We start from the raw sequence: 24170 nt of genomic DNA, 5'->3' as shown, positions 1-24170 counted from the left end.
ATCATTGTCACAGGCACTAAATCATACAAAAATGAGGCTACTGCCTCACTTGAAAGCACAATGAAACACTGTTTCTTGCTACCTCAGCATCTTATGGTCTAGCACTATCATTTCTTTAGTGCGGAATTACTTTCCCAAAACACTGGCAATGCAGATATGAAATGGATAAAGCCTGAGACGACAGCTGACTTGTCCATGTCCTTTAGGAGGAAATCTCTCACTGCCCAGAGGTGTTTGTTTTATTCTGGCTGCTTTCCATTGTAATGGATGGTCTGGTGATGCTTGCCAAGTGCCTCTGGCACAGGCTGAGAAGATCATACCAAGAACACACGGTGTGACAGATTATCTCTGCAGGATGTCAGATTTGACAGAAATGGGAAAAGGCAAGAGACTGGAGTGGTGGCGCACAAGGAGGGCAAGAAGGGAAAAGAAGCTGCCACATACCAATCCCAGGAGAGGCAATTTTGTGGTGTATACTAGGGTAGAGAGATGATCGACTGTTCAGTGGGGCTCAGTAAAATCAACAGATCCACTGAACCCATGCACAGTATTAGAAGGAGGAAGATGAGAGCTGCTCTCCAATTTCTTTGTGGGAATAACAAAATTGACAAACACCAGAGTGATCTAGGTCAAAACAGACTTTAATGTCTCCTCTTACAACATGATAGCACTGCTTAAACTGGAACTGGCACACAGCTCCCAGGACTGGCTTCCTATGAGGAATGAAGCTGGCATGTCCCTGGCTGCTGGGCACATGTCCCCAGGCACTCAGCTAGCTCAGTACAAACTCTATAGTCCAAATACCCACATTTGCTGCAGGTCACCATTTCTGGAGTTCTGGAACTGGCAGTGTAGATTCTGTGAATCCCAAATATACCAGATACTGCCTCTTTGGACTAGTTGCTCCCACCCCCTCTTCAATATTGTTTTTCTCAGATTTGCGAGGTACTAAAAAACGCCCTGGTCTTACAGGGCCTACATCTCCCATCATCACAGGTTTGAATCCTCTGTTTTGTATTTGCTTAGAACAGCTTGGAAGGGTGACTGATGCTAACATTACTTGCCCTGTCCAGAGAACTCCTGGAAGTCACGTTTCCCAAGTTTCTTCCCAGCTGACGGTTCCCTTCTCTGCCCAACACAGTAAGGGTGATGCCCAAGAACTGCATTTAGGAATGAAGACAGATGGAATTCTGTCTTCTTTCTACACCAGTCAGTTCTTGTCTTGATCACTTTCTCTCTCTTTCATTAACAAGCACATCTGCATGTACACAGAATTCTGGAAGGATCTTCTTATCTTGAAGACTATGGAAATATTTTCTGAATTCATGTTATTATCCCTTTCACTGACTGACGTTCAAACTGCAGAGTGGTCTCTGCCTTCCCAGATGTCTTCTCGTTGCTTGGCTTCCAACCGTTTTCTCTCTGTAAATTAGGGCAACGTTAAAAGTGGTGGTTCACTTCATATAACCAGTGACTTTTCCTTAATCCAAATTACAAGACAAGTTTAATCATGAGACAGCTGCATTTCCTGGTCTTCTCTAACTGGATTCCAAGAGTTAATATCTTTAACTTTCCAAGTGCTTTGTTAAGTGGAAATGTTGCTACAATCTTATGGAAAAAAATATTTCAGAGGCAAACTGAATTTCAGTATTTCAGAACACTTTCAGGAGCCAGAAATCTCCTGGAATACACAATTCCAACATGGAAAAATAACCACATATAATGAAGGAAAACAAATGACTCTTTCTAAAAATAAAAACTGCACAAATCTGGGCAATACATCTTCAATTTTTAACATAAAAGTTTGATTTCTATTTAACACTTTCACCAAGAAGTGAAAAAATACAGACCATACAGAGTTTGGTGGCCCTAGTACTTTGTTAGGTGCCACAATACCAGTTCTCATTTCATGGTTTGTCATTTATCCTGACACCATGAACGTAGATGAGAAGCCTAAGTGTCTCCTTCGAAGGGGTATTATTATTTCAGATAATGTCTGTGAAGATTTGCAAGTCATAAACCTGGGGGATTATAGAAATCGAGGTGAGTTTAGAGTTAACACTTGCTACTTTGACATTATCTTTTTCAAATCAGCAGAATGAATCTCTTATAAAATTCCTTACTATATTTGACTGTACTTTAAGGGCAAAGAACTATGTTAGGAAGCTGACTGGCACTTGTACATGTAAGACAGAGAAATTCGCTGCTGTTTGGGCACCATCTTGTGGCATGATCAGAATACAGCAGCAAAATGGCAAACATGGGAATCAGCAAACTCCAAACTGAAGGCAAGGTAACTCAGTGTCCTGTGATCTGGCTTTAAGACAGACTGGAACTGGGTTGGGATTCTCCAGGAAACACCTCATCTCTTAGGAAGACACTGTGATTCTGATTCTCACAAACAGGAAAGTTAGGAAAGTTTCCAAAGACAAAGACATCCTTAGATGAAAGCAATCAAAACACTGGTTCTGAATTCTAAGAAAAGTGAAGAAATGAGAAAAGTAAATTATTAGAACTCAAAGTTTTCAATAAACTCAGAAAACTCAAATCAGAAAGGCAATATGGGAGTGGCCCATAATCCACAATTCTGAAATCAAAAGAGTTCTGCAAACATTTTTTTTTAAGGTTTGGGCCAAAACTCATCTGGAGGAAAACCTAACCTAAGGACATGAACAGTCTTCACATGCACCATTTAGAGTGACTGTCATGCACTCTGCTGCAGAAATACCCTGTTAATGTGTTTGATTTTGGTGTTAGGGAACACATATCAAGATAACCATATCATCTTTCTACAATTAGAAAATTTCAAAACTCTGAAACATTCCCTACCCTAATGCTTTTTACTAAAAAATACTGCAGATCTCTTAATGTAACTGTAAGAAGATTCTGGCTGTAAACCGTATGAGATAACCAATAAGATCAGGGAGACAAAATGAGAAGCACAAAGAAATAGTGAAAATATGAGGTATAAATTTAGAAATACAGAACATGAATAGAATAAAAAATTGTAAGTTAGGGTAAGACCAAAATATTTTCATTTTAAAGAGGAAATGGAAGCTTGGAGGCAGGTTAAGTGACTTGCCTAAGGTTATGTAATCAGTGAAAAACTGAAGCTGAAACCCAGGTCCATAATTTTCAAACCAGCATACTCTCCACTATTCTGACACCTGAAAGTATCTACAAAGAAAAGGGGGGAAAAGGTGTGTGGGGGGGAAGCACATAATGACAGAAAGATAAACAAACATGCTATCCCTAAATTAAATGGAAAGGAAGGCAAATAATAGCTAATAACTGCATGAAAAAACGCTCTTATTAACTTACCTCCAACCATTAAAAAAAGTAAATGAAAGAGAAAGCTCAACAGTAGCCATAGGACAAGGAACTAAAGAACAGAAGAATTAGTATGAAATGATTAACCTAAAGCAACTCACATAACCAGCCCTGAAAACTTTCATTTCTCCAGTATAGTAAATAGGCAGAAATGATTATATAAATGAGTTGACTGAAATCACCACTTCTCATTCAAGGAACAGAAAGTATTGAAGATTAAAAGAGGGCCAGTTTGGTGTTATGTTTGAAAAAAATTTTAAATGTTAATTACTACATTCAAAATTTATTTCTACATCTAATAATGGAGAAAATCATCACAAAATCTACTTGTATCTACCTATAGAACAATAATCAATATGAAGAATTGAAGCACAAATCTGGTCCAATTAATCTAATTGTATTCTTTTATGATAGTTTGACAGATATGGTAGATCAAGGACCAATAAATAAGTAACCTCTTAATGTTAGCAGGGTTTTAGATTTTTTGGCTTACAAAGTATTTATACCATCAGTGATATTGTGGGAAAATGAAGTCTGGATCACCTAAGTGTTGGAGGGTATATAACTCTGGAGAGTGGATTGATTGCCAATCAATGTATTAAATATCATCACAAAGAACTATGTGCTATTTATTTAGCAATAGTTGGTGAAATGGTCAGTTAGTCCTAGGATTAACGTTGTCATCTCTGATCTAGGCCAACAACGTAAGTTTATTAAACAGCAGGTGATACAAAAAAAAAAAATACAGGTAAATAATGCATCTCAGAGAAAAAGACCACATTAAAATGAAAGGAAATGTGGTTAGAAATGAAGGGAACTTCATATCAGGGGAGAAGAGACACCAAGAAAATGGCACGAGAGCTAGACTGAGAGTCAGCGATGCAGCACTGCCTTTAAAGGCAGAATCATGGAATGCCTGAAAAGGACTTCAGAAGGTAGCAACTGTGATGATTTTTTTTAACGTTATAGTTGACTATCCTATAAAGATGATTTTACTTTTAAGTTCTTAGTGATTTAATTCATCCAAGTAGGTGATTAAATTATTGTCTACTTACTCTGTCTTTCAGGCCAGTACCCTAAAAGGTGGCCTTTTATGAATGGCCACTTAATCACCTATCCCAAGAGTAAAATGGAATTAAGTTATGAAATAAAATTATAGCAGGCTTTGAAGATGAGAAGGTGGCTTATTCTAAGTAATGATACCTATCTCCAATTTCTTGTGGGAATCAAGTGTTTTGTAAGTGGTATGTGGGCAAATTTTACATGAAATCCTGAGTTTGGTCTTTAAAAAGTGGTTTTATCATTCAGTGTAATCACTGGGTTAAAGCACATGATTAAGCCAAATCCAAAGCACACAGGATGTAGTGAAAACATTTTGATGGGCGTCAAGTGGGAAGGGGGTGAAAGGGATGGGTGGAAAAGAAGGGATTAAGATGTACAAATCTCCAGTCACAGGGATGAAAAGTACAGGATAGGAATATAGTCAATATTAATGTAATAACCATGTATGGTGTCTGATGGGTACTAGACTTATTGGGTGATCACTTCATTAAGGTATATAAATGTCTAATCCATATACTGTACAACTGAAACTAATATAATAATGTTGTATGTCAACTCTAACTGAAAAATAAAATTAAAAATTAGAAAAGAGAAACACCAAAGCAGTCAAGGGTGATCTCTGTTTCCACGTCCCATCTCGGTGCAGCCCTGATCTGTTAGCATTCTGCTGGACTGAAAAATACCTTCCCCATGTTCAAAGGTTTATGAAACAAAGTTCTTATCCTCCTCATATATACAATACAATTTGCTTAAAATGAATAGGATGGTACCTTTTTCAATTCTTCTCCGAGTAGTTTTATTTTTCTGAACCTCCTTTTTAAGAACTAAGACACAGACTTTTCATTAAAAAAGATAAAAAGACCAAAACAGTGGAGGAACTTAGCAGGAAAGTGCTTAAATCTCCAAATTACAAATCCCAAATTCATTAATTAGAAGGGTTCCAGATGAAGTGTTCAACTCTGGATTTTATGAAGAAACACATGGAGAACTTGACAGGTTGAGAATAGAATCATGAATAAAGTAAAGTTTATGTAGAAAAAATTAAAGTAACTAATGTTATTCATGTATTCAGTCAATAAACATGCAGGTATGTTGAGTATCTTTTTATAAACCAGGCACTGTGCCAGACATCAGAGCTCTTCAAGGGGGAAAAGAAAGGCTAGGAGATTATTCTATAGTATTATTTTTTATTCTACAGTATTATTATTAATAGAAGTGCCTATATCAAGATGGCACATAGATCTCAATTCCCATGCTAATTCCGATCAATTAACAATGGTCAGGGCAAAATTCATCAAGAAAGAATGCCATGACTGACTGCACTGTCTGTCATGGGGAATGGGTGGGGAGCGGCAGTACATAGTACATGTATTTGTCATTATTGGTTCATATTATTATAATGAACACTAATTTCCCAAGAATCACATAAATAACAGTATCCTGAATTTGTACTTCTCTAAACATTTTTATAAATGCTAACTTACATTGTACTCAAAAAATTCTTCGAGGCTAGGTAACCCACTTTGTTGGAAACTAGGGCACACAGACTTGCTCATTGCCACACAGCTGGTTAATGTCAAAAACCACATTCCTAAATGATCTGCCCTTGAGAGAAATCTGGATTAAACTACTGGGATGGCAAAAAGTTGGTTTGTGGGTTGTTTCGGTAATATGGCTCTGATAGCACTTGTGATCTTTAACTTCTCTTGAAACAGTTTTGTTAGATGGTATTGTGACAGCTGTCCTATCAGCATGCATTAAAAAAAAAATCATTTATAAGGCAACATTTTTTTAAAACATCAGAATTGGTGAATTTTTGTAAAGCCATTTTAGTATTGAAGATGGAAAAATATATGCAACATTTTCAGCATATTATGTTTTACTATTTCAAGAAAGGCAAAAACACAACTGAAATACACACACACACACACACACACAAAGATTTGTGCAGTATATGGGAAAGGTGTTATGACTGACTGAATGTGTCTAAAGTGCTTTGCAAAGTTTCATGCTGGAGATTTCTCTCTGGACGATGCTCCACAGTTGGGGTAGAACAGCTGAAGTTTTGACAGTGATCAAACTGAGACGGTAATTGAGAACAATCAATGTCCTACCACGCAGGAGATAGCTAACATACTCAAAATACCCAAGTCAATGATGTTATTGATGAAAATGTGTCTTTTATCTTATGGAAAAAACTAAATGGACTTTTTGGCCAGCCCAACATCATAAGAATTTAAGTTAGACCTAAGGAAGAATTTTCTGACAGCGAAAACTGCTAAGCAATGAAAGAGATAACAAGGAAGCCTGTCATATTTTATTTTCTGAAGGCCTTAAAATATTCTCCATATTTTTTCCTGGGAAAAAAATTTTAATTGCCCCAAAATCCTTCAAGAGAGATTACAGTATAATAGAAGGAGCGTGGGTTTTAATTAGAGAGGCCTAGGTTCAAATGCTGGGTGACCTTCGGCCAGTTACTCCTCTGGGCCAGCTGTAAACTGGAGATAATACCATCCATCACAGAGTTATATAACATGTTACGCTACCTGATATTTCCTTCCAATCCTTTTAATCAACAAAAACCTTGCCTTGGCTTTTAATCTTAAAATCTCCAGAACTTGAAGAAACAATTGCTTAAAATACCAAGTTCATATTCTTCCTTATAAAGATATCTCCACTAGCTTGTAAGTCTTAAGGAGAGGAACAAAATATCTAATTCTCCTACACAGGGCAGGTGCTCAGTGAATGCCAAATGTAGTTGATAGAGTATTATATGGAATTTAAAATAAAAAGAGTAATGACAAAAAATATGCACTGGACTCACCATATAATATTTCTACTATTACTAATAAAAACAGGAGTCGCTAACATTTGTCACATATTAGTTGTAGCCCTACAGAAACAGAAGGTAGAGCATTCCTATGGTTTTTGACGATGACTAAGTATCTTCTATGTATTATCTCACTTGATTTCCATTTTATGAATGAGGAAACAGAGGCCTCCTGAGAGTAACTAATTTGCCCAAGGTGACACAGCCAGCTAGTAAACAGCAGAGCTAACACGTGGACCCAGGAAGTCTGATACCAGGGTCTACAATGGTAACCACTATGCTGCACTGATTCCGCCCAGTCTAGCAGAAGGAGGTCTGGAACAAAAATATCTGTTCTGCTCAACACCTACACAGTACTTCTAATTTTGACAGAAAAAATAATTTGCCACGTTGAGAAGCCTTGGGGCCCATGCAGGCAGGTACCAGAGTATCTGCTTTGTACATAAAGAAGCAAGAAAAAGACAAATCAGGAACTTTCCATATATATTTCCTCAGATATGAAAAATGGGAAAGCTCTGAAGCATAATAAAGAAAGAGTCCCCTATAATCTGTATAGCCTCAGCACCAATAAACAGTAGGAACTTATCACAGTGGGTCTCTAGTCATAACTAAAGGCCTTCATTTAAAAAGTAACAGGGTACCCTCTTAGCCAACATTTCTCATTTTTAATTGCATCAATGAAATATCCTTCGTATAGCTGGTTACTTAAAACAAATTTTCAAGTGAAGATGCATGCTGATGTGCCTACAGGGAAATAGAGGGGAATACTCAAATGATACCCATGCAAAACTATTGCTGCAGAATCTGTAGAAATACATAGGAAAGCATGACACACAGATAAAAAGAGTCATATATGCTTCTATAGATACCACTGTTACTATCCTCTACTGATCCTTTGAGATAATTGTGGCTATCACAGAGAAAGCATTTTCTTTAAAGACAACCAATTAATAAAGGGTTAAGGACATGGCATATTCTCTTTAATCTAATTCTGTTATTGCCATCCACAAAAAGCAGATGAATCCTCCTGTTTCTATAGTCTATAACATGCCTTTGAGGGAACAATGCATTGGAAAAATCAAAACTGCCTCATTATAATCATTAAGGTTTCAAAAATTAGTCCAGTTCTAGTCTGAAACTATAGCACCTGCCATGACACACTCTGTCACTGGTTATCTGGCCAGTGCAGCCGAGAGTCTGCAAGCTGCCTGCTATCGCCAAGGCAGAGTGGACAGAAAGTATTAATGGCCTTGTTAGACTGGCAATAAACAAGGAGTTTGAAACTTCAATTTATTTAATGGAAAAATGAAGTTACTTTTCAGTAAGTGGAATTTTCAGAATAAATTGCCTTCACAGATTCCATAGATTGTAGGGTAAGGCAATGAGACTGTCGAAAGTGTGAAGGCTGATAAAAAGTACTTAAGTACAAAGCTGGAGTTCCAAGCCTTTACAAACAAGTCAACAGCCTATTATGGCGACAGAGATTTTAACCTCAGCTCCAAACTATCCTGCTTGTGGATCAGTTGAAATATTTTCTGGAAACTCTTAGGTACTGAAAAATAATCAGAAGCTAGGTTAATCTAGATGTACTCTAATAGAGCCACTCAGGGACGTCTTTACAAAAAAAGTACCTGCTACAGTTATCATCATCAATGTCAGTGGCTGGCTGTTCTTTAATTTGTCTTCTCCTTAAGATCTAAACCGTTTAATAACACCGTGGTAATCATGGCCCAGTAAAACAAAAACAAATAATATTCTCTACCTAGAAGATTATCATGTTTTCACAGGAAAATTTTTCTCAGCATTTGGAGCATGAACTATATAGAAAAAGTCATGGATGAGCTAAGGACACTGAACCTATCTTGGAAAATAACAGGAGGTAAATGGATAAAGATGCCTTGGTGTGTGGAACAGACAGACAATTTCAATATACTTGGGAGGCGTCTAGGAAATGGAAATAACAAAAATAAAATGAGCTTCATTCTTTTTTTTTTTTACCACATGACTTAAAGTGACCTCTAGAGACTTTAGAAGAAAGCCATCACTTCCACTCACCTCGGGCTTCTTGCAGTTTCTTGAGCTCAGCTTCCCGTTCAGTTTTGCTCTGCTTACTTCGAACCCCAAGGGCACTGATGACTAGCCTTCGGGCTAAGGCAGCAGAAGTCTCAGGACGCTCCTTTGCTGGCTGGAGGAACTCTGAATGAGAGAAAGGGAGGGAGTAGGAAGAAGGAAGAGAAAGCACTCTAGCTCTAAGTGATTTAGCTCAGTAATTAACATACAAAATAGACTACCAAAGGCTGCATCAGCAGTAATTAATAGGTCCTGATAGATGATCAGAGGAAATTAACATGGCAAAGCACAAACAACCTAGCTTCTTTATCTGTATCTATATTAACACAATTTCTTCCAGTGACTCTTATCAAACAGCTAAACACAGAGGTAGAGAGTAGATAAGGATGTCATCAGAAAAGGACTGCTGCATAACTTCATGCTCTGATGCTACATATCCTACTCAGCCTTTTCTCTATTCTTTTTTTCCTTAAAAATATACTCCTCTTAACACTAAAAGTGATTATTATGTCTTTACAACTCTGGAGGCTATACCAGTGCTGAAAAAAACAATAACATCAATGTCAACAAGACCCCCCCACCTCCCACCAGGGATTATAGGCTCACCAGCATAAGCTCTAGCTTTGGCCTTGGCTGCTCTTGTGGCCTGTGACAAGGGCCGTATCTTCACCATGGTATGTTTACTACCCAAAGCATCTCGAGCTACAAAGAGGAATAAAGGCAAGGAAGTAGAAGACATGAAGAAGAGAGATGCAAAGGAAAATTTAAGACTAGTTTTTAGAAAGCATTCCCCAGATGTTATGCTTTTTTTTTCTTTCATAGTAAGCAAAGGAGATAATAATATCTAGAAAATCTGTAAAGAACAACCTGGCAGTTATTATTCTAGATCAGGGATCAAGAAACAATGGCTCTGTGATCATATCCAGCCAACCACCTGACTCTGTAAAGAGTTTGACTGAAACAGAACCATGCCTATTTGTTTGCATATTATTGTCTATGGCTGCTTTCTTGCTACAACAGCAGAGTTAAATTGTGACAGAAATCATATGCTCTAAAATATTTATTACCTGGACCTTCAGAGAATAATTTCGCAGAGCTCTATTCTACGTGGTTCAGACAGGATCTAAAATCTCGAATTTCTCTGAATGCCTCTGCATCACATCTATCATCAGGGCAATGATTTATGTGAAAAGGCCCAATCATATATTCAGAAAGCAGGTAATACGACCTCTTACTGGACAGGTGAAAGGGCTACTGCAAATTCATGTGTCTGGGGAAAAAACCTTAAATACTGTAAAATTTATTCACATAGGCTTTTTAAATCTCTATTTGTAATCTGTTTATGCACTATTATAACTGACCATTATACAGCAAATAACCTCGAAACAAGCTGACACCACTGGATTAAGATGAAAAGGGAGAAGGGAAACACATGGGTACAAAAACACCATGCCTCAAAAACCTGCATCTGCCAATTACTTATACTAGGTGAATAAAATACCAGTTGGCTGGGAAAATAAGGGAAATAGGACAAGTAGCAGGAGAAAATAGACAATAAAAATAACAATGAACTCTATTGGGTAATACCTGTAATCGGACTGGAAAATACTCCGAGAGCATGCGTATCATCCACCCATTTAATATCAAATCCTTTCTTCCTGCAACGAAAAAACCCACGATTTTATTTCATCAAATTTACTTTATGAAAGTAAATCTTTCATAAAGATTTACTGCATCTTTCAAATGCAGTCTCATAAAGCATTTCAGGATGAAAGAACAACACTCAACAGCACACAGGTAGAATGGGGATAATGACACAAAAAACAGCTTGGAGGACAGAAGAAGCCACTGAATTTTAAAAACAACATTATCATCATAAAGAACTACCTGGGAGTATTTTACATTCCCAGCTATTTTACAGATACTAACTAATTAATCCTCCCAAGTTTCTTGGGAAGGTAAAGTATTTAACGCACTATTTACAAGAGATACACAGAAAAAAAGAGGTATAAAGAGGATGCACAGGAGGGTTAGAAGAATACGGAGACGGAGACGAGGTAGCAGAGCAGGTCACCTGCATTTAATGCAATGTCAGCTCCAGGACAGAGACACAGACAGAGACAGAGAAGGGGAGAAAGACAGGTCACCCAAAGCAAAAAACAAAACAAAAAATCAAGTAATGGAAAGAAGGTGCAACTGTAAACAAAGAAACTGACCTAGTCTTTAGAAAATACCTTTATTTTGGAGCAGAGCTATAGTGTGAGTACAAGGACTACCAGGATGGTGACATGACAGTTATTTTTTTCCACTAGGACCTTAAAACTGCTCACAGACTCAATATAGTACTGTGGAAAGAGCATGGTGTGTTTGGGGATCAGATATAAGCGGACTCAGGTTCTGCCATCCATCCTGAGTTCTGGGCTGGTTTAACCTCTTTTGAAGGTAGGTCTGCTCACCTATAGGAGTACACATAGCACTTCCTTAGAGTTGTAAAATGGAAATGAGATCATCCATACAAGGCAAAAAGTACATTGTTGAGCATTCATTGGGCATTTAGTAAATGAATGGCACTTGTTTTTTATTATTAATAGCAATAGTCATAAGGAAGAATATTAATGAAGATGGTGATTAAAACACAAAGCTGCCTATAGTATTTGACTCACAGGCATTATTATAGACTTTTGCACCATGACCTTTTCTATTTTATAAAGCACTATAAAGAAAAAAAAAGACAACTGCTAAAATATTTTCCCTCTTTAACAACCAGTGAAGAAAAAATTCCTCTGAGGGAAAAGAAATAAAAGAAGCTTTGATGGTTAGTTAGAGAATTTCCTAAATGTAAGGGAAAGTTTATCCATGGAATAAAATGATTGGAGACCGTGAGAAAATTCAATAGTAAAAATCTGTATTATAAGATAGTTTACAAAAGGACACAAAAAGATCTATATGGGTTCCGGAGAGTCTTTTAGATTTTGAAATGTATAACCCTTTAAAATGCTTCTCTTCTGGATATTTTTGGATTTGATAAGAAAAAAAGATATTTTACAGGTAAGATCGAAAAGAAATCTAAAAGAAGTTAATTCACTAGAATTAACTAATCTTCAGGAAAGTCTAGACATCAACAAAACTGACCCTTGGTTTTAAAAATCATCATTATTAATGACAATTTAAGGTAGTTCTAATTTGTGATTTAATTTCATTGACTGCTTTTTAAAATCTATTATACATTTTATGAAGAACATCTGGATACTGAGTCTTAACATAACTAATGAATTAGACGGACTGACCTATATATACTACACATTTAGCGTAAGACCTATGGCAGAGATTGTTAACTATCCTCCAGGATCCAGTCACCCCACTTTCCTTTACAGCACTAACGCACGCCCACCAACCAAATGTAAGTGAGGCACGTGACTGCTAGCTAGTTTTGCCTGTTCAACAGGACACTTATTTTTATAAATAAAGTTTTATTAAATACAGCCATGCTCATTTGTCTGCATATGGTCTATGGCTGCTTTTGTGCAAATGGATGAGTTGCCTAAAATATTTACTATCTGGCCCTTTAAGTAAAAGTTTGAGGCTATCCTGATATAAAATCTTACAAATTCAACAGGTACAAGAATTGAATTTTAAGTTTAAAATTGTAATATCAGACAATAAACCTGATTCATTTTTACTATCAAGATTGGAACATTAGAGTATAATTCTTCCCTTGGTATTAAGTTTCTTTCAGATCCTGAAAATCTTTTCATAATATTCTTCCTAAACTATTTCTTTATTTCTGGAGCTTATTGTTTTTTCTTACAAGTTACAGACACAGAGGTATGTTTCTGATTCTTCACCTTCTCCTATATATTTAGGAATGATGCACATACCTAGAGTCAGTGCAACTGTTTTCAAACCCACTTACATCAGTTTTAATTTATATTTCACTGTGTAATTTAATTGCACAAAACCAGTGAAATGGTTAAACCAGTGAAATGTGAGTGTGAAATAGAAGATTTGCCATGTCTATAAAACCTTAGAGTTAAATGCTTTGGAAGACCAGAGAAAGGTGAAGTCACTAAAAAAACTACTAACAATTATATTTGGGCAAAACAGTTATAAAAGACAAAGAAAACAGTTTACCCTATTAGCAATACACACTAGATGACTCTGAAGGTATGGTGAAGTCCTTGCTCCACTTAAATGAAACTGAAATATATGACAGTGACGTACAAGAAGAACGCTTCTACCAACAGACCAACAGCTTTTTTAAAAAGGCCTTGGCACTACTTCTTACATCAAAACATCAAAGACTGTCAAGTGAATGGACACTTAATAAGTGTTGTTAAAATAAACTAGTTGAGACATGTAACAATCATTTTTTATCATCTCTACTTGGCCATTTCTGAGTGGTCAAAATAACCTCAAATCAATAATTTAATTTACAGTGCTCCTAGACTGTTAGTGCCCTTGGTGCTTAGCAGAAAGGGGAAAAAAAAAAGTCCTTTCAGGAGAAATCCTCTTCTTTCACTGTAGGCCTCAATTCCCATAAATAAAATTCTAAGGAAAATGGGCAGCTCGTGGTGTAAAAAAGAACTAAATCCCCCAAAAAGCAATGCACTATGAGTAAGAATTTTCAGAAATAGAACTAAAAGGACTTCAGGTAAAGTATTTACCAGATACAAACTACAGAAGGTCTATGTTTAATATACCTAATTTTTTTTAATCTTGAAAACATTTAGAGAAAACAAGAAACCAGAAATTAACCACACAGATTTGAAAAAGATAGAGAACTTTGAAAATTAAACACCATAAAATGAAATCTAAAAATTCAGTGGGCAGATTTAACAGCAAATTAAACACAACTGAAGAAAAAAGTAGTGAACTGGAAACTAGAGCTAAAGAAATTACTCAGAATGGAACAAAGAGATGGAAAATATGAGAGGTTACATGAGAATTAACTGAGAGGTCTAATATACATTTAATTGGCATCTTAGAGAATGTGAAAGAGAGAAACTGCCACAGAGGCAATAATTAAAGAGGTAATACCTGAGTGCTCCCTAAAACCAATGAAAAAAATTCACTGATTTAAGATGCTAAAATAATCTCAAAAAAAATAAATAAAAGGAAACACTAATGCACATCATATGGAAAATGAAAAAAAAAACAAAACAAAAAAACAAAAACAAAACAAAAAAAACCCCACCAAGGAAAAGAGAAAACCTTAATCCAAAGAGAAAAATAAAAATGACATTCAGGAGCCACAGTTGTTAAAACTGTAAACTGACTTCTCATACTCCACAAAGAAGCCAGGAAACAGTAGAATAATATCTTCAAGTTTCTAAGAGAAATATAACTAACCTAGAATTCTATATCCAGCAAAAATGTCTTTTAATAATTAAGCTGAGCCCCGGCTGGGTTGCTTAGCTGATTGGAACACTGTCCCATACACCAACAGGTTGTGGGTTCAATTCCTAGTCAGGGCATGTATAGAGGCAAACGATCAATGTTTCTCTTCACCCTTCTGCCCCCTCTAAAATCAATAAACAGACACTTGGATGAGGGTTTAAAAAGATTTAAAAATAATAAAGAAAAGAACAAAGTTGAAAAAAACCATTAAAAATCAACAAAAACCAACTAAGTTTTTTGCCAGCAGACTATTATTAAAGTAAAAGCTAAATATCACGTTCCAGACATACAGAAAAAGATTTCAGATGAAAGATTTGAGATGCAAGAATATATAAAGAACACAGAAAGTAGTAAATCTGAATACTGAATATATAAAATAATATGAAGGAAAAAGGAAAGTTTAAAAGGAAAAAGAAAAAAAAAGAATCAAAATGCTCAATCATAACAGCATATAAATTGAGGAGGGAATGAGGTAAAGAATGGAATTGGGGAATGAAGCTAAAAGCCCTTACAGTGTTTGGTAAGAGTGTGAAAATATTAATTTTAGCCGCTGAGAAGTTAATCATGCATTTTGTACTTTCTGAAGTAACCACCAAAGAAATACAGAGTATCATTTCCCCAAAAAAACAGAATGAGAAAAAAATACCTCATCAATCCAAAAGAAGGCAAGAAAGAGGAGAAAAAGATGGGACAAGTAAACACACAAAAAAAGATGGCAGGCATACACCCAAATACACCTGACCCTTGAACACCTGGACCCTTTGAACTTACATTTTCCTTACATGTGATTTTAAAAAAAAGATAGTATTGATAAATCTAGTACAATACTGTAAATGAACTATCCCTTTCTTATAATTTTAACAGAATTTTTTCTCTAGCTTACTTTATTGTAAAAATACAGTAAATAATACATATAACATACAAAATATGTATTAATCGACTTTTTATGTTATCAGTAAGGCTTTCAGTCAACAGTAGCCTAACAGTATAATTAAGTTTTCGAAGAGTCAAAAGTTGTATGTGGATTTCTGACTCTATAGGTTAGTTGGTGCTCCTAACTCCTCCCTATTTTGTTCAAGGGTCAACTGTATATCAATAATTTATAATAAATATAAATGAACTAAATGTACCACGAGACCAGATTTAGAAGTTATCATTAATGTTGTTCTTCCTAAAAGCTAAAATGGGTCTAGAAAGACTATTTGCAATTTCTAAGGAACTTAGAACAGTGGTCTAATACAGACTACTTCTAACGTACTTAGAAAAGACAATAAACAAACTTGATGCTAAAGTTACCAAGGGATATGAAAACAAAAGAGATGATTTTCAGAAGCCGTTTTTAAGAAACGGCATCTTCCCTAACATCCCCAACCATTTGTAAATACTTACTGATAACTGCAGAAAACCCGTAGGAGGTCTTCAGTACGAAATTCTTGGGGGAAGTCATAAATTTCAATGACATGGGGGAATTCACAATCACTGAGATCAATATCAGGAACTTCATTGTTGTAATAATCAAATCTAGGTTCCTGGATACTTTCTCTATTCTTCATATTCCCTGATAACTAAATAGGAGAAAGCATATTAGTGACTGCCACATCAAGCCAGAGCATCATAAAATGTCCTCCCATATTTAAACAACCTTCCTTGTCTCCATGTTCCTATTCCTTAACCTTTAACATTGTCTCTGTATTAAAGCTGTTCTTAAGTGTAATAGTGACCATATTATAGACATGGAATATTTGAAAAGGTTCTGAATTTCTAGCAAAGGCAGGCAACGCATGAAACTTAACTTGCATCTATCAACTAGTGTCTGACAAAATGCCGAATGATTAATGTGGCGAGTTACATCTTACAAAATGAAATTTCAGAAAATAGCTGAAGAGATGAATTAATAGCATTTGTTTCATTTGAACTTATTGATCAGACCCATCTCACAGTTTCTTTTTTAGAAGTAAACAAAACCAAAAAATGCTAAAAAGGAAAACATTTTGTTAGTTCATCTTTTATTGACTGTAGCTTACAAAGGAATTTGTTAAGGCATATTTAAGTGGCTCAAATAATCGTATTTAAGGTCCCTTGCATGAGAGTTACCTAAAGGAATTCTCATGTAGCAGACTAGTAAAGGAATTAACAGTAATAAAAAATAGTTAAAATTCTAGGAACCTCTCATGTATGTAGGGTCTCTTGACTCTCTCATGTATGCAGGGTTCCCATACATATTTATCAATGAAATTTGGTTATCTTCTTTCCAAACAAACAAACAAACAAACAAACACCTTAAAATTCGACTATCCTATGAAAAAAACTGAAGGCTATTAACTGTTTTACATTGGAAGCAGAAGGGAAAGGGGGAAGGGGAAAATGCAAAGTGGCAACAAAGCCATGAGAACCATTTTGTCTTTCACCCATTATAAAACTCAGACGCTAGTACTGACCACTGAAAGCCTCCAGATCTGAGAGCATCTTCTCACTGTTAATCAAAAGCCCAACTAGATCCCTTCAAGCTTTCCCTCTTTTATATTGTGCCTCCTTTCCCATCAAATGGGAAAATGAGAACTTGCAATGCCAATGATGTATCTCCTTCCCTTGGAGAACTAAAAAATGGATTCAAGAATTTTATTCAGGAGGGAGGGGAGGGGAAAGGTGATATAAGTAAAATCAACAAAAATGTTTATATTCATTTATGTTTATGTTTATTGTGCTGCCTCTAGTTCTTTTTCTCTACTAAGCTTCAGTTTTACATCTAAAAATATAGGAATAATAACATACCACAAAGACAGGAGTGTGGATCAAATGAAATCATGTCGTAAATTCTTAGCATACTACCTGGAACCTATGTATTCAATGAATTCAACCTACTTTAAACAAAATTTAACTGAGTGCTGAATCTATTATAGGTCAAGCTATTTCCACTCTTAGGATGCAGAAAGTAGAAACAGAATATTCTCCTTACCGTAACAATAATACTAGCTGATAGTTAAAATCGTAACATTTCTTGAGTTCACTAGACAGCTGAGTTTCAAAGAAAACCAAAATCCACATGAAGGACAAGTCCCTCCAAAGAGAAGCAGGATGTATAAACTGTTAGCCTTTGGCAGATTATGGCAAGAAGTAGCCACCACACAAGCAGGCATGATTATCAGCTAACCTTTTAACAAATTCTTAAAAGCCTGGAATGTATTGGTATATCAGTTTAGAATAACTCAGAGCCCCAGAAACAAGGGGAGTCTTTAATCACTTGCAAGTCCATCCTGTTATCAGTGCCACACTGTCTTGATGACTGGGGTTTTATTATAATAGGTTTGAAATCAGGAAGTTTGAGTCTTCCTACTCTGTACTTTTTCAAAATCACTTTGGTTATCCTGGGTTCCTTGCATTTCCATATAGATTAGCTTGTCAATTTGTACAAATAAGGGAAGCTGGGATTGTGTTGAATATGTAAATCAATTTGGGAACTATATTAATTTTATTAAAGAGATGAGCATGGGATGTCTTTCCATTTATTTAGGTCTTCTTTAATTTCTTCTAATGTTTTGCAGTTTTCAGAGTACAAGTTCTATATGTCTTTTGTTAAGTTTAATCCTAAACATTTTTTATGTTATTGTAAATGGAACTGTTTCCTTCATCTCATTTTTGGATTTCTGTCACTGACTTTCAGAGCTACTTTGCAAAAAACAAACAAATGAACAAACAAAACAAAGCACCGCGTGTCCATGCATTTAAAAATTGGGGCTAAATAATGTATTGTGAGAGGTAAACAATGCACTACTATAAAAAAAACTCTGGAAGATATAAATCTTAAAGCGGATTATAAATAGAAAGGAAAAGAGAGACAGGATAATCTGACAAAAAAAAATCTCGTTAAGGTCTTTTGTTCTAACCTAGACGGCAAAATTGAATTTGTATAATTATATCCTATTTCTAAGCTAACTAGTAAGCATTTTGGCTTCTGGGACTGATTAAACACAAAGTGTTACTATTAGCAAAACACATAATTCTTATTCTGTATTTCATTGAACAATAGATATAAAGCCTATAAATTACATACTCCTGCCAGTTTAATACTGAGACTCCACTGTTTTCAGTGATTCTTATCTTTTACTAAGATGACAAAGTTTCATTTCCTCAAGGTTAGGATATTGTTGGGATCAGCTTACATCTGTACTGGTAAAACAATTTTTTGTGGAGGTATGATAGTAGGTAAGAGGTCATACTATTAATGGTGTGTTCTCTCCTGAAAATCACAGTAAAATATGCAAGGGGACCTTGACAGATTAGAGGGAGGAATGTGTGGCATAGAAAGGGTAAGTCTAAGAGAATGGTATGAAGCTGGAAGAGAGAACCAGAGCAAGACTGTGTGTGTATGTGTGTGTGTGGTAGGGGGAGGGGGACATGGCAGTATAGAACCTTCAAGGACAGACTCTAAGACGTGATGCACCGATTATGCAGGTAACTTGGCAAAAGACCTGCAAGAGTACTTATCTAGCAAGAGTACTTGAAATGTGGCTAGTCTGAACTGAGACTTTTTTATGTATAAAATATGCACTGGATTTAAGAACTTAATACAAATTTTTAAAAGAATATTTCAATCATTTCTTACATTATGATTACATGTTGAAATGTTATTTTTGATCAATTAAATCAAAATATATTATTAATTTCACCAGTTTTTTTTACTTTTTTAAATATGGTAACTAGCAAATTTAAAATTATATACAAGATTCACATTTACTTGTAGCTTGCATCATATTTCTATTATACATAACTGGAAAATTTACTATGACATGTGTACATATGGAGGCAACACTTGCTATGCCATTAACGTGAAACTTTCATATTGTAAGACATATATACACACACACATATACACACATATATCTTACTATACATATATGTATATTTATGGCTAAGAAACAGAGCAACAATAAAAGGAAGAGGTTTAGAATTTGGTTCATTCTTATATATTATAGGTCAATGGAAAGTTTGTAGACAACTCAGAGCAAATAATTTTAAGTTACGAATCACAAACATTTTATGATAAGATGTAGATAAACAGTGGTCTATCTTGCCATTTATAAAGCATAGGTAAAATCTGTGTATTCCTTCACACACACAAACAAAAACACTCAACTAAATTATCTTCCCCAAAGTGAGGGTTTTAAGATTCTTACAGCCTAGTAGTCTGGTCTTAAAAACAGGTCTGTAACATATCACCTGACTTGCTGTCATATAATTGTCCTGATTCCTATTTGTAGAGGGGAAAAAAGGGTGGGAAGAGTACAAGGTTGACAAAGCATGAACCATTGAGCTTTTTATTATTTTTTTATTGTTTCTTGTTTGATCCTTGGTTCTTTGAGATACAAAAGGAAAAGCAAAAAGTTCTGAAATCACAAGTCAGTTACTTTCTTATGCTATGTAATTCTGAAATACAATTATCTTTATATCTCTATCAGATGTGCATGTCTAATGAGCTACCATTATCCCAATTACAAAGACGAAAAATTGCATCAGAGATGAAAGAATATCCCTAAGATTACAAATCAAATTACTGATAAAGTTTGAATACAGGTCTCCTGACTGCAGGTCTAGTATTTCTCCTGTAACACAATGAAGTGACCTTACAGTGAACAGAATCAGAAACAGTGTCAGTAGCAATGGTCAGGACAACTAATTCTCTCTGATTAAACATTTATGAATGCAAACTATTTTGGGAGGAAGAAAGGAAGAAAAAGAGAAACAGGGAAGAAGAACTAAGGGAGGGAGGATCAATGGCAAAAATGGAAAGACCACACCAGGTTGCTGATTTCTTTCCACTTCTATATTCTAAATAGCAAAAAGATTATAAGATTAAACTCCAAAACAATGCTTTGATCACATCATCCTTTTATAAAAAATCTTCAAGGGCTATATTTTAAACTCCTATGATTTGGCCTCAACTGACAGAAGGTGGGCAGAATAATGGCCTCTCAAAGAAGTCCATATCCTAATTCCCTTAACCTGTGAACACGTTACATTGCAAAGAATCAAGGCAGTAGATGGAATTAAGATTATTAATCACCAGACTTTAAGGGAGATTACCTTGAATTATCTGGGCATGCCCAGTGTAATCACAAGGGTCCTTAAAGGCAGAGAAGCTCAGAGGCAGTGGTGTCAGAATGACATAATACAAGAAGACTCAGCCGGCCACTCGGCTTTGAAGATGGAAGGTGGGCCAGGAGTCAAGGAATGTGGGCAGCCTCTAGAAACTGCAAAAGGCAAGAAAGTAGTCTTCCTTAGAGCTTCAAGAAAGGAACAGAGCCTGGCCAACAACTAATGTTAGTCCAGTAAGATCCATTTTGGACTTCTAATCTCCAGAACTGTAAAATAATAAATATGTGTTGTTTTAAGACTCTAGTTTTGGTCATTTAGTGCAGCAGCTACAGTAAACTAATATACTACCTTCTGTTTTACTACCTTATAATATGCTGCACTCCGACCAAAGAATAATACTCACTATGGCTAAACACATTTTGTTTCTTCCTGCCTATTGCTTTGGTCTCATTATTTTGCAAGTGCTGACACCTGTCAGTTTGTACGCCTCAAAATATCACAATATTCTACAAAGATATACTCAAATACCACCTCTACCATTAATTCTCCCCAAAATACCCTCAAGCGTATATAATCTGACTCCTCCTCTATACTGCTGCTATAGAATTTATCACACCTGTGCTACTTTTATAATGCTCATTACACAAATAGTTAGAACTTTCTCTTCCTCTAACTTTCTTGTGACCTGTTTCTTCCTCTAACATCACTGTCTTTCTCTAACCTCATTGTGACTACCTGACCACATCCAACATTTAATATATATTTAGCATACATAAGAAAAACATTGAACAAAGAATTTTAATATGTAATAAAGTTCTAAAAGTAAAGGAAGTGCTACCAGTGGATAGAGAATAACAAATTTTGCTTACTCTTCTTCACTGCCCAAGTAGGAAAATAATACATAGAAGAGGCAGAGAAACGTACCACAGGTAGAAGGAACAAAGTGTGCAAAGACATGTAAGGAGTGTGGTAGGCACTAAATAGTTAAGTGTGGTTACATCAAATAATATGAGGATCTAGGTGAGTACTATGGGCCTAATTCTACTGCCCCCAAATTCATGTTCAAGTTCTAACCACAACTACCTTAGAATGTGACTCTATTTGGAGATAAGGTCTTTAAAGAGGTACTTAAGTTAAAAATAAGGTCGTCAGGGTAAGCCTTAATCTTAATCTTTGTAAGAGGATATTTGGACCCAAACACAAAGGGAAGACCAGGAGAAGACCCAAAGAAAAGATAGCCATCTACAAAACAAGGAGAGTCCTACAAGAAACCAACGCTGCTGACACCATGATCTTGGAATTCTAGCTTCCAGAATTGTGAAAAAACAGATTTCTGTAGTACTTTGCCACAGCCAGTCTGGGGTAGCACTTTGTTCTGGCAGCCTCTGCAAACTAATCCAGGGAGTTAAGTCTAGAAAGGAAGGTTGGGTTTTAGTTTCCTAATAAACATTCTGATTCTATAATTCAGCTATCAGGGACATTATCTTGCACAAACTAGATATTCAGTAAATATTTGTCGAAAAAATAAAACACATGCTTCAGGTTAATTACTCTGTCCAAATGTATGCTTAACTAGACTGATTCTACATAGAGCTCTTATCAATAGGGATTTGATTTTTGTAACATACATTTTTAAAAATAATTCTGGAAGGCATTCTGAAATTTGAAAAAAAATTGACACACTTTTCTTTCCCTTTATCAATAAACTTTAACTGCCCTGGTTATTTAAATCATGTAGAAAATCTTAATTAAGAAGTTATACTTCTGGTCAAGATGGCAGCACAGGCAGAAATAGCTTGCCTTTTTGAACAACCCCATCAAAATTACAAATAAAATATACAACAACCATCACTCAGAACCACCAGAAATTGAGTTGAATAGAAGTCCAACAACTAAGAAACTACCACATCCATCCAGACTGGTAAGAGGGGCACAGATGCGGAATGGGCTGGTCTCTCACCCACAGGTACTGGATAAAAATCTGGGAGGGATATCTTGGGAGCAAGGAGTCTAAGACCCACACTGGGCCCCCCAGCCCAGGGTTCCAGTACCAAGAAGATAAGTCTCCACAACCTCTGGCTGCAAAAAGCAACAGAGATTGAGTCAGTGGAAGAAATTTGTGGAGCCCCAAGCAGTTCCTCTTACAGAACCCACACATGGCCTCACCTACTCAGATGACTCCCTCTGAGCTCCAAAACTGGTGTTAACAGCTTGAAAGGCACCAGTGGCATAGAAGGAGAAACTGAGGTGCCTGGCATCAAGATGACCAGAGGCCATTGTCCCTTTTCTAAATTCTCACCCCACAAAGTCTGGAAGATGGTGCCATATCTGAGACTCCATCAATGGCTAACAACATTTGACCCACCTTGGAGCTGCCCAGACTCCACCCCACCCAATTTACGGGCTCACCCAAGCTGCTTTTCCATATGAATGGCCGGTCTTGGCTCCTGCTTCACATATTCCTAAATCCTATTAAACAAGCAACAGCTGGCCTCAGTGAGCCCCAGATCCAGCACTAGTAGCAGCCAGCCTAGATTCACAGCTTGGCTTCACCTGGGAATCTCCAACCCCAGCACAAGTAGCAGCCATTTCAGATTGCTTTATAGCTCAGACAGGTTGGCCCCGGGCAGAACAGAGGTTGAGGCTGACCTCGGCCTACCCCACCTTGGAAATCCCAGAGTCTGCACACCCAGTGGACAACTACAGACCATGCTGCAACACCACTACCCTGCCCCTGCACAACTGATCTTCCACAGATGGTGGAGGTTGGTGGTAAGTGATCATAGCCAATCCTTGCAGCTGACTGGCCTGGGTAAATCCCTCCCACTGATCTGCCAACAGCAACTAACACTCAACTATAAGAGGAGGGTGTACTCAGCCCACATGAAGGGCACAACTTGAGTACCCAGCTTGGGTGGAAGGGGAGGTTGTGCCACTAGACCCTACAAGACACCTACTACATTAGGCCACACTACCAAGACTCAGAGTCAAGGCAACTCTACCTAATACATAGAAACAAACACAGGGAGGCTACCAAAATGAGACAAAGAAACATGGCCCCAATGAAATGGAGAAAAGCAGTCTATCAGATGCAGAGTTCAAAACACTGGTTATAAGAATGCTCAGGGAACTTAGTGAGGACCATGACAACATAAAAAAGGTCCAGTCAGAAACAAAGGATTCACTAATTGAAATAAAGAACAATTTACAGGGAAACAACAGTAGAGTGGATGAAGCCAAGAATCAAATCAATGATTTGGAACATAAGGAAGAAAAAACAAAGACCCCCCCAAAACAAAAACAAAACAAAAAAACCAACCAATCAGACCAACAAGAAGAAAAAAAGCAGCCAAAAAAATGAGGATAGTATAAGTAGCCTCTGGCACAA

General features: G+C 36.4%; 1 protein-coding gene across 7 annotated transcripts in view; it reads right to left on the bottom strand.

The window, feature by feature from the left end:
* Nucleotides 1–623: 623 nt before the first annotated feature.
* The window catches only part of R3HCC1L (R3H domain and coiled-coil containing 1 like), an 89294-nt gene continuing 65747 nt past the window's right edge, over nucleotides 624–24170 (bottom strand). For 6 of the 7 annotated variants that reach the window (XM_037138972.2, XM_037138975.2, XM_037138971.2 and 3 more), the window contains 5 exons: nucleotides 16079–16254; nucleotides 10880–10950; nucleotides 9899–9994; nucleotides 9278–9418; nucleotides 624–1422 (listed from right to left, as the gene is read on the bottom strand). In XM_037138972.2, coding sequence (XP_036994867.2) covers nucleotides 1355–1422; nucleotides 9278–9418; nucleotides 9899–9994; nucleotides 10880–10950; nucleotides 16079–16254 — 552 coding nt within the window. In that variant the 3' untranslated portion in view covers nucleotides 624–1354. The remainder of the gene's footprint in view (nucleotides 1423–9277; nucleotides 9419–9898; nucleotides 9995–10879; nucleotides 10951–16078; nucleotides 16255–24170) is intronic. The other variant, XM_037138977.2, reaches the window with a different exon arrangement.

Source organism: Artibeus jamaicensis, unplaced genomic scaffold (genome assembly GCF_021234435.1).
Source record: "Artibeus jamaicensis isolate MK-2021 breed Jamaican fruit bat unplaced genomic scaffold, CSHL_Jam_final contig_252, whole genome shotgun sequence".
NCBI lineage: Eukaryota > Metazoa > Chordata > Mammalia > Chiroptera > Phyllostomidae > Artibeus > Artibeus jamaicensis.
This window is presented reverse-complemented; position numbering and strand designations above follow the sequence as displayed.